Below are 20,288 nucleotides of genomic sequence, written 5' to 3'. Positions count from 1 at the left end.
CTTTTCTTAATCATAATTAATTACCTTTAAAACTTCAACATATGAATATACAGTAAATGCCAGTATTTTTAAAGTAGAGGGCGTATTTTTATTGTATATATAACATAGTATGCCCACGTTTACCTCGTAAGACAACATTCTTTTACAATATATATACATAGGGAAAATTAAAGTCACTTGAACTATAAGCTTAGTTGCAATTTGTCACTTATCAAAGAAAACACTTTAAATATATCACCTCATGTTACAATTTTGTTGTAATAATGTGCCATCTATTATTTAATTCCTTTTTCTTTTTTTTCGTTCAAAAATTCGTACGTGATTTGCAAGTGACCATTTCAAAGGATATTTTTATACCTGAAATATATTTATATACACTCACGTGTGAAGCACATGCAACTTTTTTAGAAGAAAGAATGGATGCACTAAGTCGTAGATGGTATATCACGATAAAATTTGAATTGAGTTGACACATTGCTTCAACCTTTTTTTCAAGTTGAAGTGCACAATTTTATTTGGTAAGTTGTAACCAACACGCTGCATATAAATATCCCTCTCACTAATCAAATTTTGTTTTCTTATGCTAATTTTATCTTATTATTTTACTTGCTTAGATTCTTTTTACGTCGGCCAGTGTTGTAAACAGTTGTAAGTGAAGTGAGAGCACCTATAAGCTCTGATGAGGAGTAAGAGGACTACAAGTAAATCTAAAGGGAAGACAACAAGAGGAGTAGAAGGAATTAAGGAGGCTTGTTCATCTTCATCAGCAGAAAAAGATGTTATATAGTAGAAAACTAGGTGCTTGAATAATGCTGATTGATTATGCTTAAACATAGATCAGTCAGAGGATCCAAATTTTCATGTCCCAACTCAAATGGGCAGACAGGGAAAGGGAAAAAAAAAAGTATCACATGGTTGGTTGAATTGAGGCAAGATATTCACATGGATCATATTGCAGAAAAATATAGATAAACACTACAACAATAATGGGCAAAGCCGAGACTAACAAACGACGGATTACGATTCTTTGACTTAAAACTATAAGCAAAGCTCTGATTGAGTAGTTCGAGGGAAAAACCAAGTGAAATTGTGATTAAGTTTCCTTCAATCATGATAATTTGCTTACTATGAGGGCCTCCATATAGAGCAGTGTCACAATGTTCAGTGGGGAGAGCTAGAATCAGTAGGGTTAGGTGAAGTCTCTGTTGGTGTCAGTGTTTAGTAAGGTGAAAATAATGCACAGTAAATATTTAAATTTCTCTAATCAGAAACAGTAAAAATTTAATTCTTCTCCAATCAGAAACAGTAAAAGGGCCTTCCACTGAGGTAATTGTATAATCTTTGTAAATGGAGAGTTGAGTTGGTGAGGCTTAGGGTTAGTGGAAGAAACCTGATGTGTGGTCCTTTTTTTGTTGTTCAAAACCCAACCACAATCAAAGAAAGAATCAATTCTTTGCCAAGTGATTAAAAATTACTCTTGACAGCAAAGTGATTGTGGGAAAGTGATGGTCATTTATGATAAACATGAACCTGCAGAAAACATGTATATGCAGTGGGATGTAGACTGCTATACTTTTCTATTGCTCGACTTTTTGAATTGAACAGTGGCAAAAGTCTACATTGTTAATAATGCAAGATTAGTAGGGCCAATTTATAATGGGAATTGGGATTTTGATGTTAAAGCAAAATTTGGATTAGTTTCTAATTTCCATCACAATCAATCGCATATGAAGTAGTTCCCAGATAGTGTGAGTGGAATCTAATCAACCCTTCAGCTAAAACAGCATTTGATTGGGCTGTCAAGGCAGAAATCATGAAGTCATGTTCAGTTTTAGTTGGGTTGCTTTAAAATTTTACCCAAAAATTATCAAGTGACTCAGAAAGTTGGAAAAAAGGGTTTATCAGAAATCATGAGTGCATTGTTGAAGTGTACATCAAGCTTTTCAAAGATTTGTTGTTAAATGTACATATATATATAATTCTTGAGTCTCAGAGACCAGTTACTTTTTTTGGGTTATTTTTATATAAAGATTTGAAAGGGTCATGTCATGTTGGGGTTTCGTGTGAAGTTTGTTTATAGAAGTGACCATATATAGAATGACAGTAATTGACTGCTACTCAGGGCAAAGGAAAATAAAAAGGGTTGAAATGGGCAATGTCTATTCTCCGACAGAGAGGATGATGTGCTAGTTCAATCATTTAACATGATAAAGGAAAATTTAATTAGTTTTAATTTTTTTAATAATTAAATTCTATATATTGATTTGAATATTATAGCTATAATGAATGACGTACCCTGCCATTACAGGTATAATGACTTTCTTTTTTCTTCTACTTTCTCACAAACCAAACAGAAAATCTGATTGTAAACTACACAAATCACCAAGAAGAATCCTCTAAGTTGCAGAGATGAGAGAGATTCTTTCAAGGCAAGGCAAAGTTACTTTAGGTGCAGTAAAATTGATGTAATGGTGTTAGTTGACTTAAGCTTTATACCATGTTTTACCCAATTGTGAATTTTTGAGGCTTAGAGTAATGTAAAGTAGATCAGCCTTTGAAAGAAAAAGTTGTGCAGCTGTGTTAATTGAACATGAGTCAGGAAAGCTTGAAAAAGTAAATATCTGAGATACAGACCTACATATGCCAGCAGATTAACAGTTCCTTAAAGTTAAAAAGTAAAGACTAGATTCTTATCCATAAGGTAACTTTGATCTTTTTCTTTACTGTGAGAAATTTAAAGCATCTCAACTTACATATGGAAAGAATCATTTCCGAAGTCAGCCAAATTCTAGGTCTAGATGGGTCAGAAATATGAGACTAGGAATGATTTGATTCTGTTGAAACCCAAAGATCACATTCACATACAAACCCATAAATGGATTGTGCAGCTAGCCCAAACTATTTTCTCCACAAATATACTGCCTTGTGAATTCTTCTTCCCTTGATGATTGATTATTAGCCCTGCACTGTGTAACCTTAAACCCTCTGTATAATTTAAGGCCACCAAAAGTTGATCATGTGTGTTTCTATATCCATTACCAGTGATATAAATCATCAGTCACAAAGATTATAACTAGCCACAAGAATCAGAATCTTATAGACTATCAAGGGTGGTATGATTCAGTAGAATTTATCCCACGGTTCACAAATCTAAAAGGAAGCACTATTTCCACAACCAAGAGGCTTTGTTTGCAAACCCAACTGACAACAGTGCTAAGTGTGTGCATCAATTTAGCCATTTGGGGCAAGTACCCCAATCTGTATTCATTACATCAAATCCAATGGGCTAATAAAAAAAACTTGCACAAACTACTGTTTTACTGATTTTTCAGACTACATTTGGTTTTTGGACCACTGTCAGACTTGACATTAGGACTAACTATTCAATCTTTGGACCAACTGGATTAATACAAACAGAACTGAGCTTTGTAATTTATAAGTATATTAGTAATGAGATACTGTATTTTCAGGTATTCTGTGAAACACAATATTTGTCTCCTAATTGTGGAGCCAACAAAAGTTTTAACTAAAACACATCTTTTCCAAGTCAAATATCAATAGTTACAAAATATACCAATCCTAATTAAGTTGCTAGTAACATTAGAGAGTTAGCAGACAGAAATTTAAGTCCCCTCAAAGACCCAACCTTAAATCCAAAGTGAGGCCTGAAGAAGAGGATTGAGCATCTTCAATATGAGAAGCTGCAGGCAAATTCAAATCCAATCCACCAGAATGGCCTTCCTTTGAAATCCCACTAGGCTGCTGGTGCTGCTGACTTAGCCCTAATTGGGTCATCATCATGGATGATGATGATGGCTCATCCCCTTTGTCCCAATGACACCTCATGTGCCCTCCCAAAGCTTGACCACTTGAAAAAACCCTCCAACAAACACTACACTTGTGCCCTGATCCTCCCAACACCATAACCATCTTATTATTCTCCTCCATCACATCATCATCCCCATCATCCCGTTCACCATCACCATTGTGATGATGATCCTGATCAACCTCACCATCACTCCTTGTAATTGCAAAACAGCCCTTCACATTCTTGTGGCTTGCCCTGTGGCCCCCCAAAGCCTGGTGGGACCCAAATACTTTCTTGCAACTTGAACACTCAAACCTCCCATTACCACCATCAAACACCTCTTGAGCACCCTGAAAAGTACTTGTACTAATACTCTGAGTAGTGATCTCATTACTTGTCCCATTAGTGCACCCACTAGCAAGCATTACCAAACTCGAGGCCGCCTCGTGGTCTGCTTCCCCCATTGCCCATTCCAACTCACTCAACGGCGCGTTCGGGGAAACGGGTCGTCGTAAGTTGGGCGGCGGGTCGATGCCGCGCCACTGCCGCTCAGGGTGGCAACGCATGTGCCCAAACAGAGCCTTCCATGACCAAAACTTCTTCCCACACTCACTACAGGGCTTTGTGATCTTTGGCGCAGATGGGTCGGGTTTTTTGGCATACTTGGGCCTTGAAATCCTACTTGGAGCAGTTGGGTTGTCGAGTCTGATCAGTTTCGAGCGTTTTCTCCTGGGATTTTGGTGGGTTTTATCGTCCCCAACAAAATAAGTGGAAGAAGAAGAAGCAGCAGCGAAAGCAGTGGAGGGGGTGGCGGTGGTGGAAACAACGAGGTCTTGGTGGGTTGTGGGGAATCGGAAATCCAGGTCGGGAGAGTTGTTCATTGAAGCTTTTCTCTGATTTTGGCGAAGAAAGACAAAAAAATTGGGGGAGGACGAAAAAAGTCGAACAGTTGGTGTAGGTTTGGATTTTGTAGGGCAGGAAAGCAGTTACTTTGGACTCATCTTGAATTGGCGGTTATAAACAGTTATTGTGGTTCCTATCCGTACAGTTCAAACCCACTATCCCATAATGTATATATATTTTTGGGTATTTATTTCTTTTCTTCATCCACAAGCACATTGCGTGTGCATCAAGGTGGCAAGCAAAGAAAAAAAAAAGTGGCAAAGGAAAAAATGAAGTGACAAGCAAAAACGAAAAAAAGTGACAATCAAACAAAACAAAAACAAAAAACTGGCAATAAGCAGCTTTTCTTTAAAATATATGTTCCATTACGCAAAATCTCTATTTTTCTCTTTACAAATAATGGGGACTTAAAATAATAATAATAAGTATAACCCTTTCATTTTCTAAAGATGCATTGTAATTTGTAACCAACAAATTCTACTTAAAAACCAGTCATTGTTGTTTTTTCATTTAACTAACTTTTTTCGGTGGGGTAGGGGTTGGGATATCATAAACTTTCCAAGAAGCATTGAACTGAGCTGAAGGTGTACATGATTATCTCTTGCCTATAGGCAAAATGGAACTGAACTGAATTATTTCAATTAAATGGGATAAGTGTTATGCATGATGTTCAGTAAACTTATAAATTTTGAGAATGAACTTATTAAATTGGACAACAGTAGTGTCTCATAAGGACAGTCTCAACTCTAATGTTGTCCAAGCCGAGCCACTAAATGGGGTCCAAAACAAACTTCACTTTAACACCTAAAACTTGGGTTCAAAAGCATAGAGGAAACAGCTAGGCCCACCACATTTTGAGCCCAATACACAGAGAACCATAGAGGACATAGCCCAACACAAACTAAACGAGCAAGGATCAAATCAGAAACTGTACCAACGAAGCATTAAGATAGCATCATAACAATTGACAAATTTTCTTTTAAATTTTTTTCAACAGTTACAATTCAATCATTTTCAGCAGCTTTGGATACAGCTGATACCAAAAAAAGAAAATTACAGTATATACGATAGGCTGAATATTACAGACTTGCAGTGAATACCAGCAAACCAACTGCAGAAAAGATGCAACCAGTGTAAAAGAAACTAGTAGGCACACTTCTATCCAGCAGCAATTTACTGAGCATCACAATTACCCCCTCCTCCCTGGTGTCCTTTCACTTATCTGATCGGTCTTGATGAGTTGACGGTACTTTGAATTGCTTCGCAGGTTTCCCTAGAACATTCAGAAACCCAACACGCTGCAATTCTTTTGCTGCAAGAATCGGAGATGCAAAGAGGAATATAAGAGAAAATAGGTTTTGTGCTGTTTCCACATATTTTAGGTGAAAATATAACAGGCACAATCAAATAGAAAGCTTAAAACTTCATATGCATCCACCACTACCCGACTAAACAGTTGTGGCCACAGAAAAAAAGGCATGATTACCAGACATTATATCAAAACATTATGCTTTATATTGCCTGGTAGTCATAGAAGATTAAAAGATCTTGGGCTCTTTCAACTCTAACCAATCATAAAATAGATTATAGAGTTTAAAATGACAAACAGTAACGAATGCTTTTGAAAAAGATAGATGCCAGGTAATTGGACGACAGCACTTACACTGAAATTCCAAAATCCACACACACAAAAAGTCCATAAAAATATTGTCTATAAGTTTAGTGGACCTCAAATTGTTTACAATTCCCACATCACATACATCTGTAACATAACTCACTGAAAAGAATGAACAAGGCAGCCAATCCGCAAGCAGCCTTGCCAATGTTTGTTTTCACCAAGTCACATGTATCATGCGGTTGTGCATACTTCAGATACTGACTCGTTCTCTTTTCTTAATTTCTGAGAACAGTACCAGTTATGTTTCTGAGTACATATGGGGGACTACGATGGCCAACTCAACAGATGATTTTACTTTACTATACATGAAGATAGAACAAAGTATCATTAACCTAGTCACGTATACATGCCATACAGGCATATAAGAAAATATCCATGGTACAAAGTAAACATCTCGGGTGATTTCCTTTAAAAGAGGAAAAAAAACATCCTTACCATCGAAACTAATTGATTGATGATTGTTTAAATAATCTCCATATAGACTTTCTTTTATCCTTGTACATAAACAAGTACAGCAGATCAATTTAGCTACAAACATGTGAAAACATTGAGAATTTTGAGAAACCAAATAACAGACCCTGAAAAAAGTTATAAAAGAATCAACTCACAACTCTGCATAATGTTGTTAAAATAAGTAGTACCCCAATACAAGATTACTTCCAACAAAATAACCTGTGAATCTTCGGAGATGAAGTGGACGAAGATATTTCGCGGATTAGGCAAGCAAGTAATTGCAAGTAAAGAAATATTTTTGTTTATTTTCCCATTGTGAAGTTACACAAAGACCACGGATAAATATATTTAGAATAAGGCAAAAAAGCATGAATTTCCATCATTAGTTCTTTCCAAGTCAGGAGATTTGTTTAGCATATTTCTATTTAAAGAAAGAGTAAGACACAATTTTCAGCTTACCTTCCTCCAGTGAAAGCTGAATTGATCTCTTTTCCAACTCAACTGCATGTCTGCTCAGGTCAACTGAGGAGAGCGACCGCAGCACTAACAGATGAACATAAATCAAAGGGTAAATCAGTATAGTTAAAATTTAAGCAATTTGAAACAAAAAAATCTTAAGGTGGATTTTCTCAATTCAAGAGCATACTGTGGAGATAATCCTCTTGCTCTGACTGGTCCAATTTCCTTAATAGCAACTGCAATTGATGACATCGCTCTTCCCAGTGCAGATTTCTGAGTCCCTTTGAACCAGCCAATGTTTGGGTAGCAGAAGCAAGGGGATTGGATCCTGATGGTGCTATTCTTATACCAGACTTACAATGTGGGGCACTAACTGAAGGTTTTCCAGGCTGGATGGTTGAAGCTGACATCGGAAAAGGTGCAAAAGCCGGAATGCAATAAACTTTTGACTCCTTTGTTTGGAATATGGGTCGGGCGCTTGCCTCTTGGTGACTGGGTCGGGTGCTTGTCTCGTGGTGACTGGGTCGGGTGCTTGCCTCGTGGTGACTAAGCGTCCTTGATACCTGACAATCAGCATTAATGCTTGCATTATCACAAGTACTACTTCTGACTACATCTGCTTCCGACTTTCTACGAACATAGACAAGATGCCCATTTGCAGCACTGCTACTGGGGAGCTGGTGTTGAGGAAGGCTCATTGGGCACTCAGGTTCAGGTAAAGGTCTCTTGGTGCCCGAAACTCTAGGAGCATTACTAATGGGTCCTCCATCCTTTAATAGAGGAGGGCTCCCAAAAGAGTTGGGCATTGCAACTCTAATATCATTTTGCAGATCTCTTAATGCAGTCTTCTTTACAGGAACTGACAGTTGCTTATCATGAACAGGCAATTCGGATTCGGTAGCTCCCATCCCATATTCACTAAATTTAGAATCTATGGTTTGCTGAACCATCTGAAGTAATTAACCTTGTGATGGAAAAATCAGTCAAAAGTAGCAAATTACAATTTCTAAAACAACTAGGGTACTAATAAGTGTAACAAATAAATAAATAAGCAAAACTTCGGAAAAGCATTAACTATTGTATACTCGACATTTTATCTTTCATTTTTGGCGGGAAAACTCAAGTTTGGAAGTATGATCTTAAAACACATTGTAAGTTTCTTTTGATACACAGGAGAGCCAAACTTAGCATCATGAAAATACCAATTTAGCTGCCAATGACCCAACAAATGCATACCATTTCCAGACTAAAAGCAGGTTAAATGCTAATGGATGATCATTTAACTTTCTCAGTTCAGATGCTTGGATTGAATGTTGTAACCCCAGAAAATTCAAGAAAAATTGCAACAAACGAATGACCCTGATATAGATCAATGCATTTTCATATGAATTTAACAATTTAAGACATGGGTTCTATTGAAATCGAAAATTAAGGAGCACCCATTTGATCGATTTAAATTTAGGCAAGAAATTACTGCGATTAGTTAGTCATGCAATTGAGTTTTGATCATGTTAGGCAACCACACACCTAAATAGAGCGTCTCAAAATATATGCATACGCCTAAACAGAAGGACAATAGAAGAACAGAGTAAGACTCGAGCAAGAAAAGAAAGAGCTTGATCGAGAAAAATTCCAATCCAAGGTAAAGGGGAAGAAGCATTACCGTAGCTCATTGGAACCGCTTCAAGTTGAAACAGAAAAAAGACGGGTTTCAAAAGCCAGAAGCTTTGGCTCTAAGCCTCTGATAATGTGTGGAGTTTGTAGTTTAGTCCCTCCCTATGCTTTAGAAATTTGATTTTGGTCCTACAATCTTTTGGTATTTATAATTTGCCCCAGAAGTTTGACATAATATAGACCTAACCTAATTATCAACACTTTACCTTTTCCTGCTTTATTTTTTCTTTTTACACTTGGATTGGTTGCACATGAAAGTTGAAACTAGAAAACAAGTTTCAGATCCCGTAGATGACAAGTAAAAGATCATAAACTCTTGGAAGTCTAGTTATTCGAAGATGAAAATTACAAATTGTGAGTTCTTCCGTGTTTGGAAGCAACAAAAACCACTCAAACTACTCAATTACTATAAAACAAAACAAAAAACATAATTGACATAATATTAAATCCTCAAAGAGGTCTTGATATGAAATGAACCCGGGATGAGTAGTCTCTCCTCACCCTAAACTTTTTTTCATTAAAATAATAATATTGAAAGACAGAAAATTTAATTACAACACCTCGAACGCAAATCATTAATTCAATATTGCAACAATGAACAATGGAGTCTCTCTGAGCCACTGTAAAGGAGCCTTTTATTTAATTAAAAATAATAACACTAAAATAATCAACCACCGTCCTTGATTGATTAGATACAAAATTAAGAAGAAAGTAAAAAAGGATTAAAAACAATCCAATAACTATAAGCGGAAGAACGGTGAGACGAAATGTAAATTTAAAACCTTTTAATTTCTAGTCACATGATAGAAACGGCCATCAACAATTTCATACATGTCCCATAAAACATGTTCTGGTATACATTTGTTAACGTATCTAAGTGGTACTGGACCAAACCTATCTAGGCTTTGAAACCATTTATTTAAAAGGTGCAGATACACATGGATCAAAGGACGTTGAAGCATACATTAGAAATAAAGAGGGACGCAAGTAAATTCTTGGGAAATGTATAAGCATAGCCACAAAGTTCATAGCTCTATCATATTGTACGTCCTTTGCTTATTCACACCCCCAAAATGGAATCTACAAGTGCCTGTATGTCTCGTGTCTTTCAGAAGACTTTACTCCAAATTACTAATTTTACACGTCCACAAGAAAAATTCCCAATTGAATAATATAAAAACATGAAAACCAAGTGAAGTTACGCTCCGGGATTCCCTAAAAGTCGCTCTACCGCAGCATGGACGTTCCCGGAAGTGGCTTGCAATGCCCTGATATTCTCTTGGGTGTCAAAGAAACCCATCTCTTGAAGCTGTGTCAGCTGCGTCGCATACAGTTCCTCAGGTGGTACTGCAACAAGAAGTACAAATGTTCAGAGACAACACAAAAGTCTATGATATTTTGTTTCTTTTCTTATAATTCAAATCTGATTTATTTCCTAGAGTGCAAGATTGTATTTAGATGTGAGAACAGGGGGGCTAACCATTTGGGTTGTTTGCAGCAGCCAAGCTGCCAGCTCCAAGACCACCAAACATGTTCATCAGCATATCCAACCCAGCAGCATTATTAGGGCCTCCTGATTACACATAGATAGTAATTTATAAAAAAAAAAAAAAAAGAAAAGTGAATATCTAAATGGAGAAAATGACAACGACCAATTATTATATTTGAACTTCTATCTCAAAGTACCTGTAACACCACCAGTCTGAGCTGGATCCCTGGCAAGAAAGCAACAAATGATTAGTAATATATTATGAATTTAATCTATCTGCTGTGGATTCCGTATCCACTTTTGTATTTTGTTCCTGTTTTAATACAATTGTTTCTATTCAAAAAAATATATATTATGAATTTAATCTATGATCCCTGGCATCCTAGACCACAAGATGGGCCAGGTTGGTGGTGTTGGGGTGTGAACGTAGGGAATTTCAAACCATGACATACATTGACACCTCCACACAAACAGATTAATCTATGGGCAAATGATGTATTCAAATATGTTATGAAATCATTGAGACCCTAGAATGGTGTTGTATTTAGGCAAAAGTATTAAATAAATTTTGAAAAAACATCAGATGCTGACAGCAAGCATAGCTAACTAATTGGATTGAACCAACCAAGTAGTCGTGGTAACGTATATTTAGACTCACTGAGTTGATTGCTGTCGATTGGTCTGAGAAAATAGCGACTGCTGTAAAGCAAGCATTTGCTGCAAGAGAAAAGGCCACAGTAGGAAAAAAAAAAAGAAAAAGTTAAGCTTAGGTGGTTCGCATTTCAAACAATTTCAATGTTCTTAGAACAAAATGCAATTAAGTTAAATTAACCACGAAATAGATATCAATACATGGACTAAGAAGAGCATAAACAAGAAGTTCCAGTAGAGCATATAAATTGTCTAAAGAGACAGAGAGAGACAGTTACAGAGACAGAGATTATATTTGTAATGAATTTTGGTAGAATTTTGAAAGGGAAAATACCTGCATTGTCTCTGGGTTTGTTAACTGACGTAAGAGCTCCGGATTTTGCATCATTTCTCTAAGTTGAGGATTTAAATCAACCATGCCGCGTAGTTGTGGATTGAGGCTCATAATCTAAAATTTTATTTAAAAAATTGAATAAATTAAAAACTCCATTTTTGGAGAACATTCACCTTTTGGGTGAAGAAAATTTGTCTAACAATGGTACCTGATTCATGTACTGGGGATTCGAGAGCATGCTTTGCATCATCTGGGATATTGCTGGATTCTGCAAAAGCTGATTCATTACATTAGCATCTGGCATGCCACCAAGCATCTGTTCCATTCCGGGGAGACCAAGCCCTCCAAGGCCAGCAATACCAGGTGCCCTTCCATCCCCAGCAGGAGGTGGCCTGGTGGTGTTTGGTTGATTTCCTCCTGACAATTCAGATCATAATAAATAAATTTTACAATGTATTCAAAGTACCTCTTTTTTCTGTGCCAAAAAAAAAAAGTACCTCTTTTTAAAAAATATAACCTATCCGAAAGAGCTACAAACTAGGCTAGTAAAAGACATAAGTTAACCTAATAATCATTTTTGGGGGCCAACTGCAGTGGGTTTCAGGTCAAAAAGCGACTGCATTTAAACACTTTAAAACATGCAACCACTTAAATAATATTATGCAGACTTGAACATAAACTTCGAGAAGGGTGCAGAAATTAGAACATCCATGTACCCCATTTTAAATTAGTGGGCCATTTTCATGTAAAAATTGACAACTAAATACATTGCCACTGAGATTCAAGAGCCAGCGATAAAGTTTGCTTAACCAATTATTGATGTACAAATCAATATCCAACTACAATACCAGTCCTATTTTCACGACTGAAAGGAAAATTTTCCATTTAATACCAGAAATTAGTTGAGAATAAGAAATTCAGGCCACTCTCAGGAAAAATAAAATTTGGATAATAAAGAGAATGGGAGAAGCTCACCAACAGTATTGCCCCACGGGTTGGGAAGTGGGTTTGTATTCGGAGCAACAGAGCCTGCAGTCGTTTCTGAACCAGTGGTTGAAGGGTTGTTAGACCCATCCCTGACTTGTGCCCCACCCTGGTTGCCCAAAAGAGCAGAAAATGGATTTGAACCCAAATCATTTCCAGCATTCCCGGTCATTGTCGTAGCATTCAAAAATGGCTCCTGAACATTTTCATACATCCGCCTTAGCATGTTGAATCCCTCAGGTGAAGACTCAATATTACTCATTGCCCTGTCAGTGTTACGCATCATCTCACGCATGAGTTCTGGGCTCCTTGCAGCTTCTAATGTCTGTCGGAGAATGCCAGGATCATTAAGTATATGTGCAAGCTCTGGGTTCCGGTCAATGATATCACGCATTTGCGGATTGTTCATGATCAAGCCTCGCATCAAATCAGGGTTATTCATTAGACTTTGAATGGCAGGCATGTTCATTACGTCCCTCATCATGTCTGGATTCTGTGTCAGTTGTTGCTGCACTTGTTCAAAGTCCGGAAGCCCAGCTCCAAATAAACCCGGAGCTCCTCCACCACCACCAAGTGGGTTTAAACCCTGCCCAAATAACAAAGATGCCCCAAGGTCGGGACTTTGAAGCCCATCGCGTTCAGTGGAGCCAACACCACGTGTAACACCTGGTGCAGTGTTAGGACTTGCAGAAGTAGCATTAGCAGCAGGAGCAGCAGGGGTTGAGGCAGCTGCAGCAAAGGCACGTACCATATGAACAGTATGATCTGCCTGCAGACCTTCAATACAAGAAACCATCCATCCATTAGACTACAGTAAATCACCTAAATCATGACATATGGGTACTTTCACAGCCACTGACCGCGTCCAAATCCAACAATCTCATCCACAACACTCTAAACACTACCAAAGCAGCACGGGCAATAAAACCACAATTAAAGCCATAATCCACCAATATCATCATCCACATAATTTTCCAAATTAACAATTTCACAATAAAAACCTAATCAATTCAAAAGCAGAATTCGAAAAAATAACACAAACCCACATCAAAATCAAAACCAGATTAGATAAAAATTACAAAATCGATATTCATCAAAACATTGGGCAGAACAACACAGGCCCAGAAAACGAAACGAGCATAGAGTCAAATCAGAGAAGCAACAAACCGTACCATAACTAGTCAGGGTCTGGTCGTCCTTCAAAATACGACCTTTGTAAATCAGCCTTTGCTGCTCAGCTGGAATATCGCAATTCTGAGCCAAAATTGCCTTGAAATCCCCGACAGTCGAGTCCAGGCTCGCCCTCACCGAAAACTTCGACCCATTGGAGCATCGAATATTAATCTGCTCTCCTCCATCGCCACTGACTTTAGGCTCGCTCGAATCGCCCTCTGCACCCATAATTCTCTCCTACCCAATCGATCGATCGATCACGAAGACAAATGAAACGAAAACCCTAACCCTAGAAATTGAAAAAATCGAAACCCCTTGAGTGTGAAAGCTAAAGAAAGCCCAGAAAAAATTTGTGTTCTGAATAAAATATAAGCTATTTTATATGGGAAATAAAAATTTGGGGGAAAATAAAAAATAAAAAATATATAATTTACAAAATTAAAATAGAGAAAAGGGAGGAGATTGAAGAAGATTTGGAACTGGACATGTAAAAGATTAATCAGAGTATATGTGGGTTTGTGTGCCAAATGGGAAAACCCTTTTGTAAGAGAAAAAGGAAAAGAGAGAGCTCAGATTCTCTACGGTTTGGTTCGCATATTCTTGTTGTGGTTGTGGAATTGAAGTCTTGAACCCTTCTTTTTTTTCTTCTTTTTTTATAGCAAGAATTAAAATCTCATCAAAAGAAAATAAGAATTAAATAAATAGTTGGATTTTTATTATAATTTATTTTAGTGACCAATCATATTGCGCCATGATACTTTGAGTTCAAGTTGCTATGGTACCCTTGTAGCTTTAACAATACTCAGCTTGGAGGTTTCAAAGTTTTAATTGTTTGACGTTTATCTTCGCATTCAAGATTAGGGTTACAATCTTTGTAATTATATTGTGAATGAAATATCACATATGATATCATACATATTTCACTTTCTTATTCCACACAGAAAAACAAAAATATAACTTTCATGATGAATATGATACTAAAGCGCTCTACCACTTGAATTGAAAGTCTCCATAATAGATATGGAAATCATGCACATCGGCTTGTTAACCGATAGACTTGTTAGTGTCCGGTGAATATGTTAGTGATCCGTTAAAAAATATGTCATGTTCGTGTTAACCGACAAAATTTCTTATCGGGTGTTAAAAATTTTACTTATTTATTTTATCTTTAAGTTTTTAGCTATGTAAAGGGCATTTATGTTTCTTATGTAGAATGTCTAAATAATGAACATAAGTAATTTTTGTTCAAAAAATAATTCTTTTATTGTTACTAACGGTTGGTTAACGAATCTAACCAGTATTCAACATTGAACTTTTTAGCGGGTGAAACGAATTGTATCGGATTATCTATTAATCTTGAATAACGTAGTTGGACTTCCACGCATTAATTTAAGTTGAGTTAATTTCACATCTCATGAGACAAATATGTAAAAGCATGACTTGTTGCCAGATATTAGTAGTCGATGAACATTAACTCAAATGATATTTATTCCTTCATTGCGTCTAATTATGTTATAATAATCTCAGGGGACCTCTTTTTTCTTTTTCTTTTTGGCCCTTCAAGCTTTATCAAACCACCTTCCCTCTGAAGTCTGAAGTAATAATTTCATATGAAAACCAATAAAATTAAAAAACAATAAAAGATGATTAATCATCCAACAACCACATTCATAATGCAATCAGATAACAAAAAATAAGGAAAAATATTGCAGGATCACGCTTCCTTAAGCTCCATTACCTCATTGAGACACTATGATTCCCCAACATACTAAAAATGGAGTAACAAACTATTGTCCATCTGGTCAACAAATCTAGCTATGAATCCCTATGGCGCACACATTGATAGTATGTGTGTGAGAAATCCCCTCTCCTTATAATTTTGACTATCGATTTTATTCAACCAAAAAACACTAACTGTCAACATAGAGCCCCGATTTATTTCTCTCACTTCCTAATATACTAAAAATGGAGGGCACACATATTGGACTTGTAGCTTAAGTTGTTATGAGCATTTATCCATGCACTTGAGATCCTAGTTAATATTGGAGATTTTTTTTGAGTGATGTTATTTCTATCACCCTGTCCTATTTTTTCACCCACCTTATTTTCCCACCCACCATATAAATTTGAATAAATACAATCCTATTTTTCCACCACCCCCACACCCCACACCACCCCCCCAATTATTCCTAAATAACCCTTTATAAAATTAAATGAAAAAAAAGTTAACCAAACTCTCTTCTCCAAGTCACCCCTAACCTCTTCCTCTCCTCTGCCATCACCACCATCCCTCCAACCCATCTGTAAAACCCATAAATTTGTTTTCTCCTAATCAAATTTTGCTTTAACATTATCTGCCCAAATTAATTCCCTATTTATTTACATAAATTTCAAATGAAGCCTGCATAAGGATAACTCACCCAACATCCCTACTCTGCGATATTCCAATTTTCACTTCTTCTGTAGTTTCAAAAGAGCTCTTCCTTTTTTTATGATACTGCAACAGTATAAAAATTCCAGTACCACATGTTTGGCAAACTCGTGCAAAATAACAAGCAGCTGGAAAAAAAAAAAATACAAGTGTTTCAAAGAGTGAACCTTATCTTACTTGCCCAGATAAAATTGACCAAGTTTGAATTAAAGATGAACATCAAACGGTGTTGATTAAGCAAAAATGATAAAAGAAGTGTCACAAACAGAAGATCTAATTTTGGAATTAAGATCTAATTACCCAATAAGAATATCAATTTCTTTCAAAGAAAAACCATGCACCAATGGATGTCTACATGACCATAAAAGCACCTTATAGTTTAAATAATAAAAATAGGATTCAAAGTGGTCATATTATTTTTTTACTATATCAATTTGTGTATAGAATTCTAGGAGATGCTTATATTGTAAATGAAAAGGACATCTAGAGCTATGAGTTGTTGATAGATTTCATTAAGTTTGCATAGGTAGGTTGCTAGTTGCAATGTTTGTTTTTGGTTGGATGGGGGTTGCTAGTCGCAGTTTTCATTTATGATCTACCTGATTTAATTCCATCCACCAGATTGACAAGAAATGATGATCTTTCAGAAAAATAAAATGTGATATCCTCCTCAACAACCTGATGTCCTGCAAGTAGCTTTGTAACACAATTAGCAATTTCTCGCGGGCACTAATTAATGATGGATATCATTGCAATAGTATTAGTTGCACCTAATAAGGCACTAATCAAATATTAGTCCAAAATGATGATTGAAAAAACTCAATAAACACTGGATAATCATTGGAGCTGTGCAGAAGAAAGAAGATAAAGAAAAGTCTAAGAATCTGTCTCTGAAGAAAAAAAAAAACCTTCTTTCACTTCAAAGACTCTTTTTAGCATTTTACAATATATACCTGAATATGTTCTCACTCTCTTTGGCACAAAGACACACAGGAAAGAACATAACACAGCTTGAACTATGATTTACTCCACTAAAACTTAATTAGGCAACACTCAAGAATGATTAAGGATTATAAATCAAGTTTTTTTTTTTTGGTTGGTTAGGGAATGTGCTCACACTTACTCATGTGTTGCAAAAGGGAATTTGCTTTTCTTTTCCCTCTATTGGTTCCACATCTAGCCAGCTCCAGCAAATGCTCATACACTCCATACTGAAGAGCAGCCAAAGTGAAAGATGAGTTGTTTAATCCTAGCACTAGAAGAACTGATGTAGCACATTCCTTGTTCTTGGGGGTTCCGTTCTTGATAATTTCAACCAGGGTTTCGATGAAAGAGAGCCGGCCCATCTCATTTCGACCCTCTGGATGTGATGCAAGGAGTAACAAAATTGAGAGGGCTTCATCAGTCATGCCCAAGCTCTTATCCTCAAGTAAATGAAGCAATGGTGGTATTAAACCAGCATTGATGGCTCTAGACTTGTTGGCTTGGTTCAAAGACAAGTTAAATAATGCAGTGGCAGCATCCTTTTTACCTCTGACTGTTCCATTCTGTAGAAGATCTACCAAGGGAGGAATTCCATTCAAAGTTCCCACTAGTACTTTGTTCTCATCGAGCATCGATAAGCTAAACAATGCAGCAGCAGAATTTTCTCTAGCTTCATCTGTTCCATGCTGAAGGATTTCAACTATACCAGGAATGGACCCTTCTCTGGCTATGAGTCTTTTGTTTGCCTCATCAATTGACAAATTTAAAAGCGCTGTCACGGTGTGTTCTTGAATCTTCGAATCGGGATAAGACAGGAGCTTAACCAGTTGGGGGATTCCTCCACTATTAGCAATCAGAATTCTGTTCTCCGGATTCTCTTTGGAGAGCATACGGATTTTGAAAATGGCTTCTTTTAAGACTTCCAAATTACAAGACGATAGATTTTGCACTAAACAAGACACTTCCTCAATGATTTCAGCAGATGAGTCATCAGAACCTGCACAAGGCTCCTTCTTGGGCAGTTCAAAATTGTTCTTCTCACACCATTGCAGGATTAGGTTCTTGAGGGCAAAATTTGGCGCCAGCGATAAGTGATCCAATGTCTGTCCTGTCTTTGGGCAGGTGCGGTGGTTCGAATCGAGCCACTTTTGTATGCTTACTCTTTCATAAGTCTTCAAAAGAAGGCAAGGAAAACTATCTCAGACCCCATGTTATGCATTTGAGAAAATCAAAATATGGTTGAACTTAAAAGCTTTCAGATTTTATTTTGACTTTAGGCAATTTATTTTTCCTGATTAAGTTTTCTGTTTAGATGATGACCAGAATTCAAACTGATGCTGAAACCATAACTTATGATCTTGCCCATGACAACATGTAATCCATGAAACCATATATGAAAATGTGCATATATGGTAACAACTAGTGGTACAAATAGTTCATATGGTCTACTTGAGATTACCTGTCCAGTTGCCACAATAACAGGATCAGTCATGATCTCCAAAGTAATTGGACAGAGAAATTCATGAGGGATCAACAAAGACTGGCACTTCCTTGGACTTCTTGTTGAAACTGGACCATCAAGCAAGAAGTCCTCATAAATGCCTGCAATTTCCTTGAACTTTCCCAAAAGATCAGTGATTTGTTGAATGCTTTCAGCATTCTGCCTTAATGATCCCCTCTTAGCTAGCTTTCTAACAGCCACTGTTTCCTCTTTCAAGTCTGCAACAGTATGAAGTTCCAGCTTGTTGGCTAGTCTTTCCAGTATTGCACTATCTGCATTCCTGCCTTCCTTTTTCTGAGAGAATGCAACCATCATATCCATTGCTAGCTCCATGTCCTGCGTATCAGCCCGTCTCTGCGCCCGTCTGAGTTGCGTTCGCATTAGCTCAACCTGACAATTGACCAAGTTTACAGCCACATCAGTGATTAATGGGCAAAATACTATGACCAGAAAAACTCATGAGCAAAGTACGTACTCAAAAACTTATGTAAAGCTGGTGAATAGTAAACAAATCTTCCATTTGAGTATCTTGAAAAGGTACAAAATTTGAAGATGGCTAAAGCAAGCAACACAAGAAAAAGTCAAAAGGAAAGTAAGGAATCAAATTACTTGCTCTGTGACTTCAATTGAGATTCCAAGCTCTTTATATGGCAAATCATCCAAAGCCTGGCTTAGTTTATCATAAACTGCATGAAATCTTCCCATCACTGCCTCACTTTCTAGTGTCTGTTCATGTTATAAACACAGAAACAAATAACAAAAGCATTAATATCAGAACCTATCTAGTCAATTCACAGAGAGAGAGAGAGAGAGAGAGAGAGAGAGAGAGAGAGAGAGAGTACTGACCAAGTAAATCTTGCTTTCACAGCTACAATTCCTCAACAACTTCTTGGCTGAAACAAGTGCTTCCTTCAAACTAGCCAAAGAATTCAAAGCTTTGGTGGTAGAAAGTATCAATATGTCCAATTCTCTCATCTCTTCCATAAGTGGCATCAACAGCTTCAACCTCCTCACCAAGTTCAAGCATTCCTTCCTGTGCGTTCTCCGAAACCTCGAATACGATCCAACGGTCTCAATCACTCCCATCAATTCCCCAACAACACCATCGCTATCATCTTCACCGTTAGTTGAAGCACCAACATTCCCCTTCTCCCCAACCTCCATCACTATCTGCCGCTCTGCCATTTCCCACTAGCACTAAACTAACTAATCTAGCTAGCAACACAAAACTTCCTAAAGGGTGTTCTTAAATCTCAAAAATCTTCAACTTTTCCCGGACAATGGTGAATTTTCCGAGAAAGTAATTAAACCCCGCTAATTACTATGATCATTAAAGGGTTGTGTAACACATAATGCTTTTCTTAAGAAAAGAAAAGGAAAAGTTGGTCATGCTCCACCAATTCCCACTAGCACACTATAAACTAACCCCATGACAAACTACACAGAACTCCTCAAATGGTCTTCTTAAAACATAGAGTTCTTTGAAATTTCTTACCTAATAAAATGAAGACTTAATACCATTAGACGATATGATCACCGACTCAAATCCTGTATTATATTAAGCGCGTTATTAAATTTTGTTTATACTAAAAATTATGATAACTATGAGAATTAAAAACAAAAACAAAAACAAATTGTTGTTGGTCATGGTCATGTCATGTTGAGGATGTTTAGGATATTCCATCTTTAAAATTTTAATTTTGGAGGGTGAGGTACATGTTTGGCGGGTTTTATGGTTTACCAAAGAAAGAAAGAAAAGGATTTGA

The 20,288-nt window shown here is 36.9% G+C and overlaps 4 protein-coding genes across 7 annotated transcripts; all 4 read right to left on the bottom strand.

The window, feature by feature from the left end:
- Nucleotides 1–3,633: 3,633 nt before the first annotated feature.
- Nucleotides 3,634–4,696, bottom strand: LOC117638737 (zinc finger protein ZAT3). 2 transcript variants are annotated; one of them, XM_034373839.1, is made up of 2 exons: nt 3,810–4,696; nt 3,634–3,734 (listed from the first exon to the last, which is right to left on the bottom strand). In XM_034373839.1, exons 1-2 carry the CDS (start codon nt 4,687–4,689, stop codon nt 3,634–3,636), a joined length of 981 nt encoding a protein of 326 aa, XP_034229730.1. In that variant the 5' UTR covers nt 4,690–4,696. The 2 variants fall into 2 exon arrangements, with proteins under 2 accessions (XP_034229730.1, XP_034229729.1); XM_034373838.1 differs by having other exon boundaries at nt 3,634–4,696.
- Nucleotides 4,697–5,637: 941 nt separating this feature from the next.
- LOC117612119 lies at nt 5,638–9,045 on the bottom strand. 2 transcript variants are annotated; one of them, XM_034340862.1, is made up of 4 exons: nt 8,965–9,037; nt 7,489–8,265; nt 7,302–7,385; nt 5,638–6,023 (listed from the first exon to the last, which is right to left on the bottom strand). In XM_034340862.1, the coding sequence occupies exons 2-4, from the start codon at nt 8,249–8,251 to the stop codon at nt 5,926–5,928; spliced, it is 945 nt and encodes a 314-aa protein (XP_034196753.1). In that variant the 5' UTR covers nt 8,252–8,265; nt 8,965–9,037; the 3' UTR covers nt 5,638–5,925. The 2 variants fall into 2 exon arrangements, with proteins under 2 accessions (XP_034196753.1, XP_034196754.1); XM_034340863.1 differs by having other exon boundaries at nt 5,676–6,023; nt 7,489–8,251; nt 8,965–9,045.
- Nucleotides 9,046–9,764: 719 nt separating this feature from the next.
- LOC117636750 (ubiquitin domain-containing protein DSK2a-like) lies at nt 9,765–14,277 on the bottom strand. 2 transcript variants are annotated; one of them, XM_034371406.1, is made up of 8 exons: nt 13,606–14,277; nt 12,425–13,210; nt 11,658–11,866; nt 11,450–11,563; nt 11,123–11,181; nt 10,662–10,690; nt 10,456–10,548; nt 9,765–10,322 (listed from the first exon to the last, which is right to left on the bottom strand). In XM_034371406.1, the coding sequence occupies exons 1-8, from the start codon at nt 13,832–13,834 to the stop codon at nt 10,174–10,176; spliced, it is 1,668 nt and encodes a 555-aa protein (XP_034227297.1). In that variant the 5' UTR covers nt 13,835–14,277; the 3' UTR covers nt 9,765–10,173. The 2 variants fall into 2 exon arrangements, 1 of the variants encoding a protein (XP_034227297.1); XR_004587105.1 differs by lacking the exon at nt 11,123–11,181 and having other exon boundaries at nt 10,292–10,322; nt 13,606–14,240.
- A 2,672-nt stretch (nt 14,278–16,949) lies between these two features.
- Nucleotides 16,950–20,049, bottom strand: LOC117638733 (U-box domain-containing protein 15-like). Its single transcript, XM_034373834.1, has 4 exons — nt 19,369–20,049; nt 19,132–19,248; nt 18,481–18,912; nt 16,950–18,193 (listed from the first exon to the last, which is right to left on the bottom strand). The coding sequence occupies exons 1-4, from the start codon at nt 19,705–19,707 to the stop codon at nt 17,138–17,140; spliced, it is 1,944 nt and encodes a 647-aa protein (XP_034229725.1). The 5' UTR covers nt 19,708–20,049; the 3' UTR covers nt 16,950–17,137.
- Between the last annotated feature and the right edge of the window lie 239 nt (nt 20,050–20,288).

This window comes from Prunus dulcis, chromosome 8, assembly GCF_902201215.1.
Source record: "Prunus dulcis chromosome 8, ALMONDv2, whole genome shotgun sequence".
NCBI lineage: Eukaryota > Viridiplantae > Streptophyta > Magnoliopsida > Rosales > Rosaceae > Prunus > Prunus dulcis.
Note: the sequence above shows the minus strand (reverse complement) of the source record. Positions and strands in the feature narration are given on the sequence as shown.

Excerpts from the sequence above, each read along its gene's own strand:
- LOC117612119 (XM_034340863.1), bottom strand. The coding sequence starts at position 8,251 with ATGGTTCAGCAAACCATAGATTCTAAATTTAGTGAATATGGGATGGGA. Across the intron at positions 7,386-7,488 it reads GCAAGAGGATTATCTCCACA|TGCTGCGGTCGCTCTCCTCA; the intron begins GTATGCTCTTGA and ends TTCATCTGTTAG. Across the intron at positions 6,024-7,301 it reads TCAGCTTTCACTGGAGGAAG|CAAAAGAATTGCAGCGTGTT; the intron begins GTAAGCTGAAAA and ends CGATTCTTGCAG.
- LOC117638733 (XM_034373834.1), bottom strand. The coding sequence starts at position 19,707 with ATGGCAGAGCGGCAGATAGTGATGGAGGTTGGGGAGAAGGGGAATGTT. Across the intron at positions 19,249-19,368 it reads GTGAAAGCAAGATTTACTTG|ACACTAGAAAGTGAGGCAGT; the intron begins GTCAGTACTCTC and ends TAACATGAACAG. Across the intron at positions 18,913-19,131 it reads CAATTGAAGTCACAGAGCAA|GTTGAGCTAATGCGAACGCA; the intron begins GTAATTTGATTC and ends GTCAATTGTCAG.
- LOC117636750 (XM_034371406.1), bottom strand. The coding sequence starts at position 13,834 with ATGGGTGCAGAGGGCGATTCGAGCGAGCCTAAAGTCAGTGGCGATGGA. Across the intron at positions 11,182-11,449 it reads CAAACCCAGAGACAATGCAG|CAAATGCTTGCTTTACAGCA; the intron begins GTATTTTCCCTT and ends TTTCTCTTGCAG. Across the intron at positions 10,549-10,661 it reads TCAGACTGGTGGTGTTACAG|GAGGCCCTAATAATGCTGCT; the intron begins GTACTTTGAGAT and ends ATGTGTAATCAG.
- LOC117638737 (XM_034373838.1), bottom strand. The coding sequence starts at position 4,689 with ATGAACAACTCTCCCGACCTGGATTTCCGATTCCCCACAACCCACCAA.